The 25,514-nt window shown below is 43.9% G+C and overlaps 1 protein-coding gene and 1 long non-coding RNA gene across 2 annotated transcripts; one reads left to right on the top strand and one right to left on the bottom strand.

Annotated features, from left to right (window-relative positions):
* The first annotated feature begins 854 nt into the window (after positions 1-854).
* On the top strand, positions 855-20,092 carry LOC310744222 (NADH-cytochrome b5 reductase 3-like). Its single transcript, XM_083575360.1, has 9 exons — positions 855-973; positions 9,598-9,729; positions 10,377-10,449; positions 11,936-12,042; positions 12,350-12,479; positions 14,058-14,141; positions 14,263-14,348; positions 16,476-16,575; positions 17,947-20,092. Exons 1-9 carry the CDS (start codon positions 953-955, stop codon positions 18,117-18,119), a joined length of 906 nt encoding a protein of 301 aa, XP_083431486.1. The 5' UTR covers positions 855-952; the 3' UTR covers positions 18,120-20,092.
* On the bottom strand, positions 19,650-24,259 carry LOC310744245. Its single transcript, XR_014539433.1, has 2 exons — positions 20,298-24,259; positions 19,650-20,267 (listed from the first exon to the last, which is right to left on the bottom strand). It is a non-coding gene; the product is annotated as an uncharacterized lncRNA (long non-coding RNA).
* Between the last annotated feature and the right edge of the window lie 1,255 nt (positions 24,260-25,514).

Genomic DNA, 25,514 nt, shown 5'->3' with positions numbered 1-25,514 from the left:
GATTAACATTCTACCACATTTTATATGTGTTGTGGGGGAGGTGGGGTTATTGGTTTGTTTTTGTTCTTGTTTTATGTACTTTGTGTTCTCATTTTGTACATTTATGTTGTATAATATAAAGATGTTGTATTATATTGTATTATGTTGTATTTATATTTATATTTATATGAATATACATATAACAATGAAGTTAGTTGTGACAACTTTCAGGAAGAGAGTGGCACTTATTTCTGAGTGAAACACTGCATAAAATTGAGGCGCGCACTGATGTCTCTGATTCAGGTAAAGGTAAAGGGACCCCTGACCATTAGGTCCATTCATGGCCGACTCTGAGGTTGTGGCGCTCATCTCGCTTTATTGGCCGAGGGAGCCAGCCTACAGCTTCCGGAAGACTAAGCCGCTTCTGGTGAACCAGAGCAGCGCACGGAAAAGCCATTTACCTTCCTGCCGGAGCGGTACCTATTTATCTACTTGCACTCTGACGTGCTTTTGAACTGCTAGGTTGGCAGGAGCTGGGACAGAGCAATGGGTGCTCACCCCGTCGCGGGGATTCGAACCACCGACCTTCTGATCGGCAAGTCCTAGGCTCTGTGGTTTAACCCACAGCGCCACCTAATTCAAGTAGCGGACTCCAATTCCCAGCAGCCCCTGGTAAGCGGGCACTCCCTCCCTCCCTCCCTCCCTCCCTCTCTTCTTTCCATTCGTAAGGAGCTCCCTCTGGCTCCTCCACAAATCAAGGCGCCGTCGGTATCCAAACCCCGCCCGCCGCTTCTTTCCAGCGAGTCAGGCTGCGCCAGTCCTTGTGATGGACGGGCCTCCGAGGCAAATGAGCGCGCGAAGGGCGGGCGGCCGGAGGCGGGGCGTGCGGGGGCGGGCGAGAGGTTTCTCGGCTGCGCTCTTTGCCCGCTGCGTCGCATCTCGTGGCTGAGGCGGCGGGACCCCGGAGGAAGCCATGGGGGCCTATCTGAGCACCGTAAGTACCCGGCCGGCTCCCTCCGGAGGCCTTTCTCCCGCGCCTTGCCAAGCGCTGCTCCCCGGGGACCGGCCGAGGCGGGGGGCGCCCTCCGCGGCGCAGCAGCCTCTGCAAATGGCAGCCCGCGGCGCGCGCCTCTTCCTCCCCGCGGCGCCCAGCGCTGCAGGTTCCCGTTGCGGAGGCTCAGCGCGTTTTGCAGGGGCTTTCCTGGGCGCCTTGCAGGGAGAACAAGTCGGAGGGCAGCATCTTCCTTTCCTGCACGTTTCTAAAACAGTGGAGGTTGCTGCGCGTTTGCAAGGGGGGCGGAAGGGTGGAGAGATCCCCCGTGCGTGAATTAAGAAAGAGAACAAATAGTTGGGGGGGAGATCGAGAGCAGACTGGTATGCAGAGAGAGGCCTAGTCTATCAGCTGCTCCGAAGCTTGCAGGGCGGGGTTTGTGACTCATCGTGCTTTGACAACTCATAGGAAAAACACTCCAGACTTTCCTGGCGATCACCACACTGGACCAAGACCAGACTCATCGTGCTTTGACAACTCATAGGAAAAACACTCCAGACTTTCCTGGCGATCACCACACTGGAATAGAAAAGGCGTTTTGCCTTCTCTCTGTTGCTAGCCATGCATCAGCAATGGATGGTTTTTAAAGTTATTTATAGAGCTTTGAATTTTTTTTTTAAAAAAGGGGGTGTGCCTAATGTACTTTGATGTGTATATATACACATCATAATGCTGACAGTATATTTTGCATTATTACATTTTGGTGAGAGGCAGTTAAGAGAACATTATGTACCCCCAGCAGCCTGATCTAAAGAAAAAATGTTTAAGATCAATAGCCTGATTCAGTACATGTTTAGTAACTCTTGGCAAGTTGTGTTTTACTCCCAAGTAAATCTACATTGAGTCAGTAGTGATGTAGTAGCACTTACTCTTGAGGAAATATGCGTAATGTAGGGCTGCACATCTTGCTGGTTTTTAATAGCTCTTACTTTAGCCATTATCTTATTTACATTCAGTGGATTTTTTTTACGCATAATTGGTGCCTTTGGAATGAGAGCATAACAGAAGGCTAACTATCTTGCTTACAAAAGCACTGCAGTCCTTGGAGAAAAGTGGTGGAGCACATGTTTTGCAGGTGCAACCCCTGGTAGGCCTTGGGCAGCAGGATTAGGACAGACCTTGATGAAATGCAGAGATTGACCAAGAGTCAGGCTGTGGAGCAAGTTGGACCAAGACCAGAGGTATTTGCTTCTCCTTTTATCTCATACCTCCTGAGGAATGGCACAAATGGTGGCTTGGGAAGGAAGCCCAGCCACACTCTCTTCATCCGCCAGCAGATCTCTGAGGTTTCTGCTCACCAAGAGGATTATCAAGAGGTGCCAGACTCCATCCATCACCCAGAGAACTGCATGCTCCCATACAGTTTTGTATTATTGCAACTTTTAAATCATATTGAGGATTATTCAGTCAGAAGGTGGAGTATTAATCTTCACAATTCAGAGAAGGAAAAGTTACCATCACAGTTCACAGTAATGAACTGAATTACAGAATTACAGTTTAATAACTGATCTCAGGGGTTGGTTGTTAGCCACTTTTCTACTTACGGGCAGAGCACTTGTAAGGTAATGTTGCCTTGTGCTTGGTAAAGTAGGGGGTTGAATTCTGCGAGGCTTAAGTGCATCAGCTCTAGGGCAGATATTTTTTGGTCGTTTTTGATGGGGTTGTTCCTGGAACACCCTATTTTGGGGTGCATCAGCACAGTGCTGGTCATGAAGGTTTCTGCTGGCATAATGGCCACAGCTTATAGAATGGGAGATCCACGGCATCCTACAGACTCTCAGCCCACCCTACCAGGGTGCATAGGATTCCTTTAATTAACTGAAATTAAACATTTACCAGATCTTCAGTATAGGTACTTGATAGGTGATCAACGTGGCGCCCTCCAGATGTTGTGGACTCAGCACCCATCAGTTCCAGCCAGCTCGGCCAATGGTCAGGTGTCAGGTCCAGCAACACCCAAAGGCTGCCACATTGCTTTGCCTGTACAGTAACGCACCACAAGCAAATTATTTTCTGAGAAATAAACTGCTGTAGCTCCTCAGCCATCACCAGTCAATATTTGTCCTCAATTATTAAAATTAAAACTGAACGCTCCATAGAACAAATGAGCACTTATATATAAGTACATTAATTCTCTTTGTTTTGATTCTGCCTGGGTCTCTCTATGCTAGAAACTGAGTTATCATTATTTACATCTTTCATAAACATTTTCTGTGACTTTTGAAGTTCTACAAAACAGAACTTAACACCACCACTTAAAACTTGGTTGAAGAGATGGGTGGTGTCTGGATAAATTTAATTGGGTACTTCCATATTGTTTAACTTTCCAATATATATAGAGAGACAACAGTGTTTTCATGAGAGTTATAAATCCTTGTGTAGCCTACTTGCACTGGATATAATATAGCAGGCTTCCTCAACCTTGGCCCTCCAGATGTTTTGGGCCTACAACTCCCCTGATCCCTAGCTAGCAGGACCAGTGGTCAGGGATGGTGGGAATTGTAGTCTCAAAACATCTGGAGGGCCGAGGTTGAGGAAGCCTGTAATACAGAGTTCAGAGGGAGAACTGTAGCTTCCCATGTATGCGATTCAAAGTTTTCCATCCTGCATGTTGGGGGCTTAGGCTTTAGGCAGCCCCCCAAAGCAGGTGAGCAGGAAGGGGCCCGTAGCTTAGGGGTGGAGTGTCAGAGGCTGGATGGCAATTCTTTTTGCCTGCCTTGCTCCATATGCTGCCCTAAAGGCCACCAGCCTAGAGCTTAGAGTCTAACACTCTGGGCTCTTGAGTGGTTCAGAGAAGCTTGCTGATACAGATAAATTCCTATTCAGTTTGTTTTAAAAAGCTAAACTAGATCACACAATTGTATAACATGAGTGAGGCACCAAAACAAGAAGTTGCAATATATATGTGTTGTATCTCAGGACTGTGGGGGTAGTCCTCCTCTTTGAGGAGTGGCACCTTCATGAAAGGGAAGTGTGTCGTCTTGATGGGTGACGGTTCTGGGTTCCTCAAGAAAGCTACAGACCCTCGCCTGGTACCCTTCCCTTCCCATCACCTCTGTTGTTCATCTTTCCTTTCCTTTTTTCCCCTACTCCCGGCTTCCAGATTTCTCCTCCTCCTCTCCTTGTAACTTTCTGCTTCCTCTCCCTTCCAAGTTCAGTCACAACTACTCTTGGATTTTTCTGTTGATTCTTACCAGCAGCTCTCACTTTCGTTCCTAGCTACGTTTAAAATAGCATTTCAGCCTGATTCAGGAAGTGTCTTGTTCAAGGCAGCGAGATGGTTGTTTCTACCCTACTTGTAGTTGTGTGTGTCTTCCTCTGCCCTGTTTCACTCCATTTTTCTACTTCCCTTTTCTCTGTTCATTACGTGGTCAGTAGTGGAAGAAAGAGAAAAGCAGCTGAGAACAGGGCAAGAGAGGGGGAGATCACTGCTCCTTCCAGTCTCTTTTCTTAACCCCCACTGTGGTCTTTGCTGTCTACCTTGGCTAGACTCTCTGGCATGTCCAGCAGCTGAACAGCAGCATTTTAAAGCCTCCTGGTTTTGTGACTACAGTATGGCCCACTGTTCTCTGGCCACTTCCAGCCAGCCAGTTCCTTACCCCCTTGCCCCAGTGCTTTCCAAAGGACTGTGCATGCTTAGCCTCCATTGCTATGTGTTGGGGAAACCCAGCTGGATGGGCGGGGTATAAATTATTATTATTATTATTATTTGGCCCATTAGTTTTGATCTTTAGTTAGCATTTTGCTTGTACTTCTGCAAACCTTGGGGTTTTCCTGAGACATTCCTCTTGTTTCTTGGTGACTGTTTTGACTTTCTCTCATATCTTTATGTATCCCTGTCGGTAACCTTTGCCTCCTCAAATCTGCCTGAGCTCTCTGTTCACCTTTGATGTCCCCTTGAGTATTGATGGCTCTGTATGAGGACTACATTACACTGAAAATAAGTGTGTCCTTTTTGTAATCAGTTGGATGTATAGAAGGAAAGAAAAATATACAGAATATATCAGTTATGCATGCTAGATATTAGCCACATGTTTGTAGGAGAAAGGGTTCCATTGCAGAAGTGACTTGGGAGGATTGCATCAGTTTGAGACATTTGCAAGACATGGTCTATTGCAGTTGGCTTGACAGGATGAACTTGCTGTTTTCCTAGCAGGCATTGTTGGCATCTTCTTCCCACCATTCCCTCTGGCCAGTCTGACTGAATTCCTCAGAGGGCTAAATCTGAATGTGCTGCATGCTGCTCGGCCGCACCCTAAAGCTGGAGCCACTAATCCTTAGCTGACCAAGGTCCTGGTTGAAAGCTTTAAGAACAGAATGCTAACCGCTCTGCGTTTGTTTCTTAAGAAGACTAAATTCCCAGGGAAGGGAGAGAAGCCATATCGCTTTTTCTTCCTTGACAATAATATTCTGATGTTTGAAATGTTGAGTGTCTTCCAGGAAACTGATGCAAATACTGTGTGTGTGTGTTTTGGCTTCCTTCACTGGTTCTTGGTCAGGAAGAACTACTAATCTGGAAACTTCAGCTGGTGGGAATGTGTTGCTTGTTCTTTTAACTGAATCTCATGAGGCTCTTAAACAAACCGATTTCATGTAGCAAAACACACTTGCCCTCTTCATTCATAAAATAGATAATATAGTAGCAGTGCTTGAAATTCACACAATTATGTTTTATTTATGTTTGTTTGAAGTATTTGTCATCCAGCATCCACTCAAGAATCCCAGGGTGGTTTTTAAGCAACTCGTTTATGTGTTGTAAGTTATGTTGTTTTATGTGTGGCAAATAATAGCATTAAAAATCACAATTAACAATGAAGAAAACTAGCAAATCAACCTATATGAAATTAATAATAATTGCTATAAACCATGAATAACAGTAGTTATTAATGAATGTTCAATAAATAATAGTGGCCTTAAATTCCTTCAGGGCACAGCACGTCCTTTCAGGAGATGTATGGTTCATGTCTTTTTTTCTCTCTCCCTCCCGACCCCACAAAAAACTAAAAGGTAACGTGAAAACATGCTTCAGATTTCCCACCCTTGGAAGCAGCTGCCAATGAAATGAGATAGGGAAACTTGGAAGTGCCGTGATACCATATCACACATTTTACTTGCTAGACACAATGAAGGGGCTTGGGGAGAAACATATTTAGAATTGCTGCCATTTGTAGCAGCCATGCAGCTCATGCAACAGTTTGTTGAACTCTTAGACATTCCAGTAGGATCTTAAGATGTTAACCATGCCTTGGTTGTCACGCAGGCTGCAGTGCTAATCCAGTGGCAATGGCTGCTTTCCCTTTCTTATGTTTGAGAGCCTCTGAACAAGAGGATAAACCAGCAAGAAAGGGTAAAAAAAGTCATTGGCCATTCAAAGTTGACAAAACAAAATGGCTCCCCTGGCTTAAAATTAGATGGTAAAGACAGCTGAAGACGCTGTATTGTTGGCTCTAGTGGGGCAGCCTGGAGAAGGTAAGACTGGAAGAGCATAGAAAAGCAGTGCCAACTCCACTAGCCTGAGAAGTGGTTGGCCCAGCCTCTGAGACCATGGTAATATGTTGGGGGTGGGGTGGTAATAGTTTCTGGCAGTATAGCATAGTGGGTACTGGATTGGAGCCCCAAAATGGATGCCATGTCTGTTGCCTAAACTCCCTGCAGGAAAGGATTAGAACAAAAGTAATAAAATTTAAATTGTATCTGGTTTTCTGGGAGAGGCAGGCTCTAATGGGCCACAAACATAGGGTGGTTCACTAGTATTATGTGCAAACGCACCATGTCAACAAGATTGTAGTCAGAATATTGACAGAGAGCTCTCAACTTTTCTTTTTCAATGGGGCATTCGGAATAAGAGCGTTTTTATGTTCTCCTTAAGAACCGCCTGCATTAGTGATTAATTAACATTAGTGCTAGCCCTGGGAATATCTGATGTTGCGGCTAGAGGAAATTGATTTTTTTATTGCTTCAGCACCATCAAATGGTGCTCTGGATAAAATACATGTCTGACTTTGTGGAATTAATTTCAGCTTATGTACCCTGATGTGTACAGGGTAGAATAATAGAATTGTACAGTTGGAAGGTACCCCAAGGGTCATCCCGTCCAACCCTCTGCAGTACAGTACTTGCAGGCTAGGTGTCTGACTACATCCTCTCTACATCCGTGCCCAGCAGAGTTAGTGAAATCTAGCCTGGTGAAGAGAGGAGGGTTGAGCAGTCCAGGGGGTGGTGAGCGCTTCATTGCATAAGGGGTAGTTGCTGCCACCATAAAGGTAGCCGCTCAGGGGCAGGGGGAACGGCTCTGGACCTAGTAGATTTTAACATCTATCACCCAGTTGCAGATACCTTCTTTTAGGGGAAGGTGATTGAGGGGGTCATGGGAGAATAACTTCAAGCATGTCTGGATAGGATCTGACTGACGAGAACAGGGCTTTGAATGTGGTGATTCCAAGGTCCTGTCTTCAACGCTGCACCCACAGTTAAAATAATCTTATATAAAATAAATTGAGCCACATGAAACCGTATTGGTCCCACACCAGGCAGATATAGAAGAGAAGAAAATTATCTTCTATTAGATGAACTGGGAGAATGAAATATTGCAAGATACTGAACTTCGGGGTCATTGTTTAGAAATGTTTTGGGTTGTTTTTTTAGGAATACTAAATTACAGTAAGATAGACTGTGTGTTTCTAAATCTGCAGCACCTTTAAACAAATCATTCCATGAAGTTTGTCTGTTGTATGTGGGGATATTCTCTAGTTCCTTTCCTTTCTCTCCTTTCATGATGACAGATTATCTCTCCTGCCCCTCGGCAGTATCTTTTAAGGAATTATAAACCACTAAGGTCAACCATGCAGTTAGATAAGTTGCCATCATGTATAATGTTCAAGAGTCACTCAGCCAAATCTGATAAAGAGCTTCCCTTGGAATGAAGAGTGGAAAGCAGTTGGAGCAGTCCAGCCGCTCTAGGCTCCAAGTCCAGATCTCACCCTCTGAGAAACGCCTGCTAGCCCTCAAGTTACTTCTTCAGAGGAGAGCAATGGCAGGGTCAGCCATCTCAAGTGGCAGAATCCATAGGGGCAGCAGATCCTGATGTGTATCTTTATTCCCCTTTGTGCCTGATGTAGATCTTCACTCATGCTTCTTCCCTGGTGGGGTGGTGGGAATCATTCTGTGGTTCATCTCAGGTGCTGAAATGTCTTGGGCCAGCCATGAGCAATTGTGGCAGGACATGGAGTCAGTCCACCTGAGCAGATGGAGATACAGTCTTGACCACTGTGCATTTTTCCCTCAGAGTGGCCTTCTTATAAAACTGGTTACTGAATTATGGATAATAATGAACAGCTTGTTACATGATGCACAGGCATCTTACACTTGATATTCATACAACTTAGCATATACCATCAGACGCCCTCCTTGTGTGCATTGCTGTAAGTTAGATACTGTGATCGAATCACATGCAGCTTCACTTCTCATCCTGTATGAGCTGTATTCTATTAGTATTATTATTTATTAAATTCATCCAAGTTATTTTAAATTGCATCCTTTTGTATTATGCAAGTCCATAATGTTTGTTTGTGCTTAAGAAGTTTTGATAATTTCTAGACCCTTGGCTCTAATTCTAGCTCAGAAAAGCAAAAGTCCTAGTTAACACAAACAACACCTGTGTTTGACATATTTACATCATGGCTGCATAATTACATCCACCATTTGTTTTTTAAGGCAAACTGCTGGTTCATAGCCCATAAATGTTGGCTAATAGTTAGGAAATCTATGTGTGTGAAGTATCAGTTGGGAAGATATCCAGCATGCACACACATTGCGCCACAGGGAGGGATCAGGTGTGGATGTATGTGAAAAACAAGGGCTGGTAGTTGGAAGAATCAAACAGCTATGAATTAGCAGAATGTACCTTGGGGATTTGGTGTGCGGTGGTGGATCTCCTGTTTGCTTCCATTTGTGCTAGCATTTTCATTCTCATTCCCTCTCCCTCTCAGTGTATATAGGTAGGTATGTAGGGAGATAGGTATTCGTAAATAAAGCAAATATTTTAAAATGCAATAAATCTCCTATGTGCTCTTGGCCAGCTAAACCCAGGCGCCTGTTGGAAGTAGGAAACTTGCAGAACAAATTACATTTGTGTGTTTGTTAGCATCATAATATTTACCAGAATGTTTGAGTGTGAGCTGGGAAATCCCCTTGGCCACAAGTTCACTACGTGGCTTTATATATCCCTCCATTTTTCATGTTCCAAATATTGGCACAACTCATGGGGTTATTGCAAGGGTTTGTGGAGTAAGGGATGTGAAGCACAGGACTCTAAAAGCCTTTACAGTACAGAGTTACAATATTTTTCTCACTTCATCCCTCAGGAAAATAAAGATTACTTGAACTGTTGTTTTAAAAGGAAATTATAATATATTTAATATCTTATGTATTGCTTTGCGATATTATGCTACTAATGTGATGTTACTTGTTATTTTATTTTTTATTTTGCTCATAAATGTTTACTGAAGTGGGCTGTTCATATTTAGAGTCATAGTAGTGATACTGTCCTTTCTCTTTTTGTGTTGCAGTTGGGAAGAGTTGCACTCTCTCCAGTATACTTCGTGATCAGCTTGATCATGAGAATTTTCTCTAAGCCTCTGCCTCCCATTACCCTGGAGAATCCAGATGTGAAATATGCTCTGCGACTGATTGACAAAGAGGTAATAGTCACCATAGCTCAATTTTCCCTCTTTTCCCCCTTCCAAGTTAAGATAGAGAACAAAATGTACCAGGATTCCCAAACAATCCATGGAAAACCAAAGTGTGTGTCTCCCACTCTCCTTATAAGCATGCATGTTTATTTTCTAAGCGAACAGGCAGTTCTGAAACATGGCTTGGCGCTGTCATCTAAACCACCGGGCATCTTGGGCTTGCTGATCAGAAGGTCAGCAGTTTGAATCTGTGCGACGGGGTGAGCTCCCGTTGCTCTGTCCCAGCTCCTGCCAACCTAGCAGTTCAAAAGCACATCAGTGCACATAGATAAATAGGTACTGCTGTAGTGAGAAGGTAAATGGCGTTTCCATGCGCTCTGGCTTCCATCACGGTGTCCCGTTGCGCCAGAAGCGGTTTAGTCCTGCTGGCCACATGGCCCAGAAAGCTTCTATTGACAAACCAAATCCCTTGGCCTGAAGCGAGATGAGTGCCACACCCCATTGACAAGTTTGACTGGACTTAACCATCCAGGGATCCTTTACCTTTACCTTTACCTCTTATCTTGGTTATAAATATATGTGGTAGAAGAATGTATAATACACAAGCATTTGCGCCTCCCTTCAAAGCACTGACTTGCCTGCTGTTCCTTTTTCAGGAGATCAGTCATGACACAAGAAAATTCCGTTTTGCCTTGCCATCCCCAGAACACATTCTAGGCCTTCCTATTGGTATGTTTTTATTTGAAGAAAATGAACACTTTTTGCAGTGCAGTTGCATCTGTCTGTCTGTCTGTCTATCTATCAATCTATCTATCTGGGGTTTTTGTGTGTGGCGGAGGAATAGAATGGGAACCCAAGACATTTGGTTGAATTGTGGGGCTTTGAAAGGAAAGAGCCTTATGAGCAGGCCACTGACCCTTTCCTGCACTAAGCCATTGGCAGATGGAGTAAAGCTCAGGGGGAAAGTATTTATGATCTTTTAAAATTGTCACAGCACCCAGAAATACTGCTGCACCACTGAGCTAGATCTGGATCTGATCAGTACATGAATGGAACATCTCCTGGGAGCTCATGGCTTTAGTTTCAGTATGGAAGGAGATAGTCAGAAGGCAATGTCAACAAGTGCAAGAAGAGTAGCTTTCAACACTCCTGATTCTTCATGGATCAGTGTTTTTCTCCTGGAGAAATTGAGTCTTTTATACATTTAGCTAATCAGAAAGATGCCCCCCACCTTGCTCTTGGGACACAGGTGGTGGCAAAGGCAGAATGGTACTGTGGCGTCCATTGTCTTCACACAGCTGGTTTAAGGACTTGATGAGTTGGTTTACTATAGCCCCTCTGTCTCTGGTTGCAACACAGTTTCTTTTCCTTCTCTGGTGTTGGGATGATTTGTCCAGGAGAACAGTTGTACTGTTCGTCCACCTCTCTTACCACCTGGGAGCAAGTTCTAACATCTGAGCTTGCAGAAAGCAAAAGTATCACAACAAAGCCACATGTTAGTCTAACTTGTTAATATTGCCCACAGATCAACCATGAGAATAGGTATGACCATATAGATAGTACTTTGTGTTATTGATGTGTAGTATGACCATGGGGAAAATTATCCATTCTGAATACCATAAAACAAGAAGAGTCAACTGTTGGTCCACAGGTCACATTCTGTTTAGTTGATACTCCTGAGGACATTGGGAAAGTGTTGGAAGAGCCAGAGAATAGTCTCAAGGTACATAGTTTAGTTCTTGTGCCTTGTACACACCTGGGTAGGAGACCCCCTTGGGGCTCAGTGCAGATGTGGGCCACTCTGGTAGCACAAACCTATACATGTCTACCGAGAAGTAAGACCCATTGAGTTCAGTGGGACTTAACTCCCAGGTAAGCAAATGTAGGATTGCAGCCTGAGTTCCTGAATTCTATGTGTAGGAAAGTAGTACAATAAATTCTTGAGCTGGCTTTATACTGTAAATGTTAAATTGAAAATGTGGAGAGGGTGAGTTGGGAAAACTTTAGTTTTGGATCATTTTTTAAGAAAAATGAAGCTCTACAGATGCATTTGCTGATTTGATCTAGAATGGCCATAACTTAACATAGCATTCTGGGAGAGCGTAGAGTGGTACCAAGTATGCTAAAGGGATGCCAATATCAAGGAGAATGTAAGCATGTTCTTCAGTCTCGTCAAAATATGATGTATTTTTAAAACTTACTAATTTACCTCTAGGGCAGCACATCTACCTCTCTGCAAGAATCGATGGGAATCTGGTGATCAGGCCCTACACACCAGTCACCAGCGATGATGACAAAGGTTATGTGGATCTTGTTGTGAAGGTAATGGCTGTTGAGAATGATCGCTTCAGGGCAATAAAGCAACAAAATTTGAAGTATCTCGTGACCCTCTGTGAAGTATTCAGTCTGCTTTGAAACCCTCACAGATGGCCCCTATACAGCCATATGCTTGCAGTGTGGTGGTGAAACTCTGTTGATAATTAGTCTAGATTTGCAAAGGGTGTGAAGTGAGAGATGTTTCTTATCCTTGCATTGCCCACATAGAAAATCTGAAACTAATCTGATATATACACTACTATTGTTTTTTGTTTTAAAGCTATCATTTTTCTATTCTCTCTCTTTTAAATAGATATATTTCAAAGGAGTTCACCCAAAATTCCCTGATGGAGGGAAGATGTCTCAGTACTTGGAAAACCTAAAAATAAATGACACGATTGAGTTTCGTGGACCCAGTGGACTGCTTGTCTACAAGGGGAAAGGCAAGACTGGTTTTTATAAATAGCATGGGCTCATAGGAAACACCTCGTTCGTTATATTCCATGGGTTACCCACATGTTGCACTTCTGATGTTGTTGGAACTCCAACTCCCATTATCCCTGACCATTGACAAAGCTGGCTGAGACAGATGAAAGCTAAGAGTCATGCAGTATCTTGCTGGCTGGCCCGGCTCTATCCTATTCCTAGCTTTCTCTTAAGTGGAATAAGACACCAGTTGCTTTCTTAAGGAAAGCCGGCAAAACAATAAACAAGCTTTTAAAAGAAAAGGAAAAACCGAACACTTTGTGCTAGCAGCAGAGTAAATTGGATAATTGGTCAGATGGAAAGAAAGTGAGAGGGTCTCCTACATGATGGAAGATGTGCAGAATAGGGTCGTGTGGGGTGTGTGCTGCAGGTGCCGTTGGTTACAGACTTCTAACTCCCCTCCAGGAGTACACACTGGAGCCCATTTGATAATCTAAATGGGACCAATGTGCATATAATGGCACACAGCAATACTTCAGTCATTACTTTAGTCATTCTGAACAGGGATTAAGAACATCTACTTCCTAAATCAAAGCAGAGTTACCACAGGAACTCTGGTTGCTTTCAGATAACTGAAGCACAATTTAGTGCTCGTGTGCTGTGGTGTCTTGAGCTCAAATGTGTCTCCTCCCCTTGCTTGCTTGCTTGCAAGGAAAGAACTTGCCAGCCGTAGCAGACGCTATGCAACCAGTTTCCTGGTATTATTACAAGCCGTGATGTTGTTGGCATCTGTCTGTCTTGGGAGACAATGGAGCGCGCCTCCGCAGGCAAAGTCAAACTGTTGCATTAGCAGCCCTGAAGTGACCTCCCAGGGTGCAAGCCTGGGCAGTGTGTCTGGGAGTCCTGGGCAGCCCAGACAACAAGACCTCCCTCTTGGCCTTGCTGATGTGGTCCAAAGGAAAGCAGCAATATGTTTGGCACCAGCTTGTCAGAAGGGGTGGCTGGAAGGAGGCTCGCAAGGAGCCATCTTTCATATTCTTGCACATGGAGGGGGAGAGAGCGCATGGGCCCAGTTCCTGCTACAGCACGTTTTCTCAATGCTAAACCCTGGTAGCACTGTGCCTTAATGTAGCCCCTCTAGTAGAAAGGTGCAGGGATTTCAGTAGTAAGTAAACCACCACAAGAATTGTGGATTCTAATGGGAATTCTAGCAGCTGCCTTCACTCTTCCTATCACTCTGCCTTTTCTTGCAGAGGATGGGGCTTAGGTAATGAATCGGTTGGCAGCTCTCAAGATTAGCATTTTCCCTAGCTTATGTTTATTTTCTCATAGAGGGCAGCAGAGGGTCTCTCCCTATTCTGCTGAGGCAACGGGGTCTCTAGATGTTGTTAGACTCCCGCTCCCCTCATCCCTGGCCATTGACCGTGCTCACTGGGGCTGATGGGAGTCTCTTTGTTAGCAGCATTGGAGGGCCACAGGTTGCACATCTCTAGGACAAGGTTTTCTTCCTCCAGTCTCCTATTAAGGGTGGGGAAATTGTGGCTCTTATCAACTTCTGCTTCTAGCCATAAAACCACTGTTTGATGTTTCCACAGGCGTATTTGCTATTCGTCCTGAAAAGAAATCTGAACCGGTTCTTAAACATGTCAAATATGTGGGGATGATAGCAGGTGGAACAGGTACAAAATAGATTGTTTGCTGTCTTTTGTGTATTGAGTTTGTTTGTGTTCTCTAAGAGGTGGCTTTCTTTGTTTGACTCTGCTGTGGCTGGTTTTCCTCCCCCCCCCCCTTTCTCTAAAGGAATTACCCCCATGTTGCAGCTCATTCGGGCTATCATGAAGGATGAAGAGGATCCCACCATTTGCCATTTACTCTTTGCTAACCAGGTAAATAGATGTCTCTATTTTTATTTTTTGTGGATGTTAATCTGAAGGAAAGGCAGGATTTTGGCAGGGCTCAGAAAAGCAAGGTGGTGGTGTTTTTTTAAAGGGACATATTCATTGATGTTCAGTGCAATCCTACACGTTTACTCAAGAACATATTCTATATTTTACATAGGACTTTACTCCCACATAAGTGTGCATAAACTTGCAGCCTTATATCCCCCCTTTTTGTACTGCTCAGAGCAGCTTGCATTGGGTTTCCACAGTGTTCCATCTCAGAAGGTTTCTGGACTCCTCCTTGGCTTCAGCAGTAGAACTAGGTCATGTTCCTTCAGACCATCCCCTGGGCCAGGAGTGGGAACCTTTGGCCCTCAGGATATTGCCAAACTGTAAGCAAAACTAGTGACAATGGGAGTGGTACTTCAGTAATATCTGGAGGTCCAAAGGTCCTAGATCAACATTGAGTTTCCAGACCTTGTCGGCCTTACAACTCTTGGCCAGTAGATGTGATGATGGTAGTTGAAGTGCAGCAACATCTGGGAACACAAAGTTGGGGAAGCCTGCTCTAGACCAGGGTGGAGAACCTCAAGCCCAGGTGCTAAACGTGCCCCTCCAGACCTCTCTGCTGGCCCTGGGACTGTGCCCAGGCTGCATTCTCTCCATAGGCCACATCATTTGCTAGTGGCGCCATTTCACATCTTCAAATGCTTTTGCCTGGATGGAATGTGCTCTTGAACTGTGAAAAGAGGCCTTGCCTGAGTGGAGAGAGGTACACAGAAATCTCAGCCTACCATGCAGAGGTAAAAGTTGCACTCATTGCTCCACCCAGTCTTCACTCAGACCCCACCCAGCGTGGCCATGGCCCACAGAAGGCTGCCCACAAGACAGGGTTGCCCTTGGACTGAAAATGATTTTCTACCCCTGCCTTAGATCCTGGGATCTTTTGTATCCTTGCTGATGTGAAGAGACTGGATTTAGTTGTGATTTGTGGTGTTTTCATACTCAGTTGTGCTTGGTGTCTGTATTGGGATGATATATGAAGCTACATGTATTGTTAGTCCATCTTAAATCTTTTTTACACCAAAATAAAAGTAGCCCTAACACTAATTATCTGAATTTAGTTTTCTCCACAGGGTGATTTACCAATTTAAATCCTGTAACGTAACCTTCATTGATTTTTAATAATATGCTTCTGTACCTCCAAGATTCCTTCTGCATTATTTACCCTCCATTGTGACATCTGCCTTGAGATAATCCCATCCAAGAATAGCTTTCTTTTGATAGAGACAGCTCCAGAAATAGGTGTCTTCTCCCAGCAACAACAGGTGCAGATGAGTCTTTCCTTGCAACCCTAAATATAGTCTTTTGTTTTGTGCCAAATTCCTTTGGATGGGTAATATTGCTCCCTTTCATAAGGCACTTGATCATTTGGGTTGCTCTTTTTTCTGCACTTTTTCCAGCTCTACAAAATATACATGTACTGTATACAGATGTGCACATCTATATTCTATTGATGAGCAACTGATGTGTGCCTAGCTGCAAAAGATAGTGGCGCAGGGATGGGAAGAAGCCATGTGATATTTATGCTTCTTTTCTGTAAGGAGTTCCTGTCCCCTCAGAATGACTTGTCATCATTAGCCTTCCCTGCATTCCTTCTGGCTAGCTAGATGAGGCCTGTCCAAGTCACAGTGCACCAAGCTGAAGGGAGCCCACCAGGCAGAAACCAAAGCCTTCCTGGAGCTGCCTTGTGTCTGGTGTGTCAAGAGTCTTAACAGATGAAGCCTGAAGAAGTGTCTCTTATGGTGCTTTGAGAAAGTGGAGGGTTATGGGCAGGGCTGAACATCACTATATAATTTCTTCCGACTTCTGGCATTATCAAAGTCGATGGCATGCATCACAACTAGACCTGTTTGGTCATTCCTTGCTACCGAGAGTCCAGTCAGACCTCAAACCATAGCCTCATGGAAAAGTGCGGTGAGATGACAGCTTTCTAATTTACGCCTGTTACTGTACTTCCCTCTTCATTTACTGGTTTGGGAGTGGCTTTTACCTAGTCTTTTAAAAAAGTTTGTACAGTGGACAGCACACAGCTACAAAAAAACCCCGTTGCTCCTTTTTTTTCTTGGACAGACTGAGAGTGACATCCTACTACGCCCAGAACTTGAGGAAGTGCAGGCTCAACATTCAAACCGATTTAAACTGTGGTACACATTGGATAGAGCACCTGAAAGTAAGTCCCTTATTCCATTATGGTTATTATCATCTTAGTTGTCCATCTAAAAATATGTTTGTATCTTTGCAAATGTATGTATTGTACAAGTACACCTGTTAAGTGAGCCAGGATTGGTGGTGGCTCGGTGTTGAGTGCATGCAAGAAAACTCCAGTTTGCTGCGACAAATGCCAGGAAAAAAACGGACTTCTGTGGAAAATGTCTTCCAACTGTAATCACAGAATTGTAAGCTGGAAGGGACTCAGAGGGTCATCTAGTCCAGGCCTCTGCAATGCAGGAATCCTGCTCACAGCTGTCCCTGGGTGGACTTGAACCGCCAGCCTTCTGGTTAACAGCCAGATGCACAGACCCATTGCACCACCTGAAGACGATTGGAAATTCATGATGGAATAGAGATGACTCAATGTTTGTGACTAGCGACCTTTTTAAAGTTAGTTGACAATAACTCCTGAATATGTGAAGAGGCTCGTTAGAAATGGGTTTTGGGTAAAATGAAATTTCTGTCTGCAGCGTTGGACTCATTCACACATGCTCACTATCTCCTGGTTCACAAAATACAGTGAGCCCAAACTATGGCTTACTACTTTGCTCCTACTGAGACAAGAACAAATATTGACTAGTGAGGAGAGAGCTTACTCATGAACTGTTCAGACAACAGCTCAGTTAAACCTTGGCTTACCTTAGTGTCGTGTGTGAATCAGCCATTCTGTTCTTCAGCACCAGCAGTGGACTTTCTCCACATTGACTTTGTCTGGGAATTAGAATCTTTATCAGAAGCCCTTCTCTGGTATGCCCTCCCTTGGTAGTAACTACAGAAAGGGCCTCTTTACTGGGGCACAGGATTTCCTCCGTGTGTGTGCTCACCTGATTCCTTATTCATCATTTTAGGGACTAGACAAAATTTACCCTCTTAGGCTTTTAATGACATTAATAATAATAATAATAATAATAATAATAATAATAATAAATTTTATTTATATCCTGCCCTCCCCAGCCAAAGCCGGACTCAGGGAAGCTAACAACAATAAAACAGTACAACAGTACAACACAACACTCTAAAATCATTCATTATAAAATTAATTCAGATCAAACCAATGGCAACCATTGGGCCAGAGCTCCGCGAAGATTCCCAAAGGAGGGAGTCAGGCTGTGCCCTGGCCAAAGGCATTGTATTTGTTCTTACTGTCCAATTCTTGTTGTTTTAGTGTATTTGATTTTTAATCACCTTGAAGCTTTTTTTTTTTTTTTGACAGCAGAATAAAAATCCATGAATACAAAATGTATATATGCATTTATTTTCTTTGGTGTCTATAGATACTGCAGTGTCTCATTTTTAACAGATAACTTGGATTGTGGTCTTTCCTAATTAGGTTGGGATTACAGCCAAGGATTTGTGAACGAAGACATGATCAGGGACCACATGCCCCCGCCCCAAGACGACGTTCTCATCCTGATGTGTGGCCCCCCTCCAATGATTCAGTATGCTTGCATTCCCAATCTGGATAAATTGGGATATTCCAAAGAGATGAGATTTGCGTACTAAAGGGGAATGGAGGCACGATAAAATCAGAATGTGTAAGTGGGGGAAACAATGGATGGGAGTGCAGGGAACAGCAGGGAACAAGGCAGAAAAAGTGCCTGGGGCCTAGAGGTGTGGAGCTGCATTCAGAGAGATGCCAAACTCTCTATACAAGTTTGGTCTCTTCTTATTAGTGACACGCTGAAAATTCTGTAATGGATATCTGTGTTGTATATGGTATCTTTAGCTTCGCTATGCTTAACAAATCTGTTGTAAGGCCACTGGATTAACTCTTTCACAATAGATAGGCAAAATGTAGCCGGCCTCTTGCATCACCAAAGAGTTTCTAACTGATACAGCATGCGTGCGTGATATGCAACTGTCAAGCACGCTTATGTGAAGGAAGAGTTTTCTTGTCCCGAAGCTATACAATGAGCAGTTTAAGCATAGCTGTATTAAATACACACTGATCAATAATTGAAATTTCATTATTGCCTTTATTTGAAGATTGGTGGTTTAGCCAGTTTGGGGTTGGGGGGGGGGAGTGTTGCTTAGTTAATGAAAATACATTAGAAACCTCTGTATATTGAGAACACAGAGCTGATTTATTGTCTCACTACAGAGCAACGTCTTCCTTAAGTTTTTCTTGCTAATCATTCCCAAGTAAAGCTTTGTCCACAAGTGTTCCTTAAAATGCTTCCAACCTTCTTTAGTAGTGAAGTGTGTAAAACAGCCCAGTGCTAAACACATTTCCATGGAAATAAGTCCCACTGATTTTTTTTAAATGGTATTTCAGTTGTAATTGTTTTTGGGATGTCGGTCATCTTTGGAATGCTGTGGGACATCGAACAATTACTTAAAGCTCTAAGTGTGTGTCATATATATCTTCTTAAACTGTAAGCTTTACAACTGCCAGAAGAAGACTTCTACAGATTCCTGAGAGATGTGCGTAATACCTATTAACTGCAGAGGTATCGTGTGCATTTTAACTAATCTTTTTATATAGATCTTTTTATAAGTTGCTAAATAGCGTTGTTAAATAAATTAAAATTCTGCGGCCAGATTCCCCCCAAAATTAATTCCACTGTGTATGAACATGTGTGTGTGATGAGGTCTCGCATTCCCGAATGAGTAAGTTCTAGTCTCTTCCAGATGTCCTTTTTTTAATCTGCATGGGGTACTATCCCACTGGGACATTGGGATAAAAAGCCACATTGAAATGAAGGGAAAACTCTGCAAGCTGCAGCTCCTCTTGGGTGTCTTCTAGTTATTTCGGGGGGGGGGGCGGATTGTGCATGAACAACTTTTGGCGGACTTATTAAAACTAGAACTGCAGCCTAGCATCCCTCCCTGTGCCTGTGTAATGAGTGGTTTGTGGTTTCTCCTTCCACTTAGAGAGAGCAGGCTCCTGAGTCTGTTTGAGCATGCTTCTCTCCTGTCCTGTATGCTGATTCTAAGGCTCTTCTATATCTTACCCTGAAGCATCCTGTGGGTTCAGTTGATCAATTCCAGGACTCCTGCATGGCAGTACCATACTTGCCCTGGTTGGGAGTGTTTTGAGGAACAAAAGTAAGCCACTACATATATTTGCTGAAATCTTTTGAGAAGGGAGTGGGAGGGGTTGCAGCCTGATGGAATGCTAGTCAGGTATGCACAACTTAGGACCTGGAAAATGCTAGTGGAAGAGCAAGAGACTGAAGAAGAGAGAACAAAACACTAGAATGGTTTTACTTCTGTGTGTGCTAAATTCCTTGATTGAAACAACTCTTGCGGCAGAAAATAAGCAAAGTCCATGTAACTATCTTTTTGCTTAATATTTTTGTATATCACTGTGGGCAAAAGGAACCTTAACTTTTTAATAAATGTATTATTTGAGGTGTTGAACAGCTCTGGCTCGCCTCACACAAACTGTTCTGTAGGGCACATCCTACCTGTTCAGCTATTAAATTTTCCAACTACGACGTGGTAGAAATAAAACTTTTTTTGCTTATCGTTTACTTATTTCATGGATGTCATCTTACCTTAATGTTGGACTAAATGTTTAAAAAACAAACAAACCAAAGGTGAAATAAATATTCTCTGACATGGCTCACAAAAGAGAACGTAAAACAACAATAATAATTTATTATTATTTCTACCCCGTCCATCTGGCTGGGTTTCCTCCTGGGTTTCCTGTTTCTGGGGAAACAGTTGAAATGGCACTGTATCCAGCAGAGCCAGCAAGATAAAATAATAGAAGAGTTGGAAGGGATCACGGGGGCATCTAGTCCAATCCCTGGCAAGGCATCGAGTTCATGACCCTGAGATTAAGAGTCCCATGCTCTACCAACCAAGCTAAGTCAAGAAGTCAAACATATTAATACTGTAATGATGGGAGATTAATTCAGCAACAGCAGGAGACACCAAGGTTGCTTGCACGTGAACCACCCTAATGAAAAGCTCTAGAGAATTCAAAGCTTGCACAGACCTTGGTTGACCTAATAAACAGGAAGTCAGATGAACAGACCTTTGTGCAGTATAATTAACAGCAGGCATTGGAGACCAAATGGAGCTACTCAGAAGGCAATTATTCTATTTCAATTATTTAAAGCTCTTTCAAGCACATTTTCTTAATAATCCTTAACTACTCCAAAGTACGCCAATGTGATTACCTCTGTATTACTACTAGCTAGATCATTGGGGGGGAGGGGTTGAGAACAAGTTACTGAAGTCTGTCCAGTTTGTCCAACTATAAGCAGTTAGTCCATCTGCACACACTATTTCTGTTCCAGGGGGTTCTGATTCATACACCCTCCCTTTGATAGATATATGATGAATGGGAGTTGAGGTATCAAAAATCCTACCTTAAAAACATGCTCTTCCATGCAATGGGGACTGGGTGTATTTATAAATTGGAAAATGTCTGGTCTGGTAGCCTCTTGCCTGTGGTCCTTGCCCCATCTTGCAAATAGCTACAATATCCTTTAGACCATGTGTATATGACTCAGAAGTTCCCAACAAGGGGACACAAATTCCATTCACAACAATATTAACAGCTCCTACATTCACTCCTCCGTCTGCCTGCAGGGATAATGGCAGGATCAGCTGAGTCAAGCAAGATCCATTTCCTACTCCCACCTCCCCCTTTTTATAGCCTTTAGAGCAGAGGAAATGTTTTGCCAGTGTGCACCAGGCTAGCTAAAAATGGCTCTCTTCCTGGTCATCTGATATTTCTAGGTAAGCAGTACAGCTTAACAGCTGCCATTTATATATTAATTTGGCCTATTACTGTGTGCAGCTGTTGACTTGCACCATGATTTGGCTTAACCAGCGAGGAAACCTGACAACAGGATTGAAACTGTTTTGCCTGTTGCAACATGCTTTACGTGCAATAGGATGATGAAATCAAAATCAAAATTTGCAGGGAGCAGATCATCATTTTCTCAGTCCCAGTTCCTTGTATACAAATAAAAAAGCATATAAGAAGCCATAGAGCAGTTATAAAACACTCATCACACAAGGTTTGTTATGTAAAAAAAGGAACCTAAACAAAAGTAGTTTTGAGGTGTGCTTTTTTAAACCCTCTTGCTTCACGAGTGTCAACCATGAAGAAAATGAATGAGGGGATTAAACCATTTCATTAGTCCCGCATGCCGATGGTAAATCAGACACTTGGAGTATTTAAAAAGAGGCTATCAGAGGTTTGCCATATGCAAAGAATATCCAAGAACTGTCCTGTGGCCTTGGTGGAATTAACAGCCCCCCACCCAACCACCTCGTGAGCGAAAGGGGTTGACGGCCAACAGGCCACCATAAAGTTACCCCCTAACCTGGACTGTAGCCCGATGGGCTGCATTTACTAGGAACACCTGTTCCACTGATTTTCTATCACAGTATCACATCTTACTGATACAGGAAACCTGGACCAGGGATAACATCATTAAATGGATACCTCTCCTTTACATTTGGAGCTGAACTGGGGAAGAGGCATCGCAGAGCAAAAGGGGAATTGGGGATCCCACAAGATGATCAAACCTATCCATTCTGAAGGAAATCAGCCCTGAGTGCTCACTGGAAGGACAGGTCCTGAAGCTGAGGCTCCAATACTTGGGCCACCTCATGAGAAGAGAAGACTCCCTGGAAAAGACCCTGATGTTGGGAAAGATGGAGGGCACAAGGAGAAGGGGACGACAGAGGACGAGATGGTTGGACAGTGTTCTCCAAGCTACCAGCATGAGTTTGACCAAACTGTGGGAGGCAGTGGAAGACAGGAGTGCCTGGCGTGCTCTGGTCCATGGGGTCACGAAGAGTCGGACACGACTAAACAACAGTTTCTAACAACATCAGCTCCACACCAAGGCCCCTCCCTTCACTTAAGACATACACCATGGCTACTCTGTTCCATCTTAACAAGCAGGCTCTGTTAATTATCACTGAAAGATGTTAGTAGAGTGCACAACCAGTTTACCAGAAAAATTTCATTTAGGGTATCTGTGGCTAGGTGGGATTTGCTTTGCGGATCTTCAAAGCCAAGATACTCTTTTAGCTTTTGAGACACATAGACCCCTTCTTGTCTAAAAACATCTCATATAACCAGGACAGCAGCCTTATTCTCTTGGGTTGTTTCCTGTGATACTTTTTGGCCCATCTTCTTGTCAAGGGTGGAGCTTTCACTCAAGATGCCCTCAAAGTAGTATATTTTTCCAGGCTAACATATAAGTGGCATTTCCCCATTGTTTTACAGCAAAAAATTCACTAGACACAAAACCTTGCCATGCAAATTAGTCATAGCTTTCTGAGTGCCAGCACAAAACTGGGTGTCCCCTGCTCCACCTCAGCTAACAGAAAGCAGCTGAATGGGCTGGGTCATTTTCATGTCTGAAGTGCCAATACTTCCTTTCCATTTTCCATTCCCTTTGCTGCTAACATTGGCAGTGGCAAATTTACCATACCCTAGTGTTTAGAAGTCCAAACTAGGGAGGGTGGAAGAATATGACTGTTTCAAAGCAGCCATCCACTTTTCTATTGTGAGGGTAGTTCCATTTCATTGGCCTGGCCCGTCAAACACACAATTTTTTAATTCAAACCAGAACGCTTAAGATCACCAGAAGTTATTTAAAGCTTTATTGCTTGCAATTTCACACAGTTACTTGGGTGTAAACCCCGAGAAATCAGTTGGACTTCCTTTTGGAAGATTTCAAAACTAGGCAAGAAACATTTGAGTTAAAGACTACTACACTGACGTCTGGGACGCGGGTGGTGCTGTGGGTTAAACCACTGAGCCTAGGGCTTGCTGATCAGAAGGTTGGCAGTTCGAATCCCCATGACGGGGTGAGCTCCTGTTGCTCAGTCCCTGTTCCTGCCAACCTAGCAGTTCGAAAGCACCTCAAAGTGCAAGTAGATAAATCGGTACCGCTCCGGCGGGAAGGTAAACGGCGTTTCCATGCGCTGCTCTGGTTTCGCCAGAAGCGGCTTAGTCATGCTGGCCACATGACCTGGAAGCTGTATGCCGGCTCCCTCGGCCAATAAAGCGAGATGAGCGCCGCAACCCCAGAGTCGGCCACGACTGGACCTAACAGTCCCTTTACCTTTACACTGATGTCTACCAATTTATACTGTTTCAGACAAACAATTCCATGACCTTTGCTTCAATCCATAACAATTCCAAGAGTGATTGGGCTACCATAAGATGAATCAGAAACTAATGTCCCGGCTATGCAACACACAGTATACACAATAAATCCAATATGGCTGAACTATCCACATCTGTGATGTTGCTTATTTTATGCTAGCAATAACAGATGACACAAAATATGCAGCTGAATCCCCACTGTTCCTTTACCACACCAACTTATTACATGTCTCTGTGTGTGCACATCTATTTTAAAAAACTTATACGAAAAGGAAGATACAAAATGAACAAACATATTTAGCCTAACAACAACAAGAAGCCTAAGGGTGTAAAAAGAGTTAATGACTATTTAAGTGTTGTATCCAACAAATTTGCCCTGTACAGGCAAAGACTTCCACTTGTGCAACAGGAATTTCCCCTCCCTCTCCCCCCTCCCCCATAATCTGGTCCAGAGGGTTGGGGAGGGGGGATCCTCAGAACTGATTTGGTGGCATGTACTGAGGCAGGATGAACAAAAGCCATTATCTAAATAGGTACCGTATTTTTCGCCCTATAGGACGCACTTTTTCCCCTCCAAAAATGAAGGGGAAATTTATGTGCGTCCTATGGGGCGAATGCAGGCTTTCACTATGTGCGTCCTATGGGGCGAATGCAGGCTTCAGGAAGCTCTGTGCAACCCTCGGGAGACCGGCACGACTTTGCGCCGGTCTTCCGAGGGCTGCGCAGAGCTGCCTGCAGTCCCGGGCTTCGCGCAGCTCTGCACAGCCCTAGGGAACCCGGCACGAAGTCGCACTGGGCTCCCGAGGGCTGCGCAGAGCTGCCTGCATTCTGAAGCCTGGGGCGTGACTTCCCGCCGGGCTCCCTAGGCTTGCGGATAGCAGGCTGTTCTGGGGGGTGGGGTTGGGGGAAGCTCAGGCTTCCCCTGCGCCAGCCCCGCGCCTGGGGGGAAATAAAACTTGTTTTCTTTATTTCCCCCCAAAACAACTAGGTGCGTCCTATGGGGCGGTGAGCCCTATGGGGCGAAAAATACGGTACTTGCATCAGATAAATTCATTACTTAGCTTCACTATACCTATTCCTGTTAGTAACAATACCAACAACAGCACAATAGCTATGTGATGCATGATGCAGGACTAGTGCACTTGTTACCCGTCCACGTTCCAGTCATTTCCTCACAGTAAGTGTCCTTTCCTGTGGTGTAACTCACAATACACCACGGCCACACAGGCCTTGTTTACATAATCGTGGAAGTGCACCCCTCCTGCCGTGTGGGCCAAACAAGCCATGCTATGGAAAACTGGACTTTTTTTATTCAAACAAACCCATTGAAATAAACTGGAAATGAGGAAGCTTAAAAGGAAGCAACTGAGACATCACCAGCTAGTTAAAGCAGCTTGCTAGAGCATGTTATAAACACCAGCCAATGATAACCAGTGGACAAATACACTGAATGAATGAGTTAAGATAGCACTGGACCATCCACAAGTGATTTGCCATTGCTTTTCCACAAGCTAAGCTTTTTAAAATTGAGGCTCCTGTCTAAGCAATATGTAAGATTTCAAAGAGGGCTTCTGCACCCCACATATTGATTTCCTGGCCCAGATGTACACAACTTTCACAGGCACAGAGGTCTCTGTTAGCAAATATTTCTCTAGTTAGTGTTCAATGTGAGCGTTCCACTGCATATTTGCTGATTTGCACCATCAATTAAATTATCAGAAAGGGTCAGTTGCACATAACTTCTTGGGGGTCTGGACAAGAGAAAGCTTTAGAAAGCTTTGTGCTGCATAAAAACGACAAAAGGCTGA

Source organism: Podarcis filfolensis, assembly GCF_964270895.1.
Source record: "Podarcis filfolensis genome assembly, chromosome: 10".
Classification (NCBI taxonomy): domain Eukaryota; kingdom Metazoa; phylum Chordata; class Lepidosauria; order Squamata; family Lacertidae; genus Podarcis; species Podarcis filfolensis.
This window is presented reverse-complemented; position numbering and strand designations above follow the sequence as displayed.

Coding starts and splice junctions, on each gene's coding strand:
- LOC310744222 (XM_083575360.1), top strand. CDS start 953: ATGGGGGCCTATCTGAGCACC. Junction 974..9,597: donor TGGGGGCCTATCTGAGCACC/GTAAGTACCCGG, acceptor TTTGTGTTGCAG/TTGGGAAGAGTTGCACTCTC. Junction 14,142..14,262: donor GATGATAGCAGGTGGAACAG/GTACAAAATAGA, acceptor CTTTCTCTAAAG/GAATTACCCCCATGTTGCAG.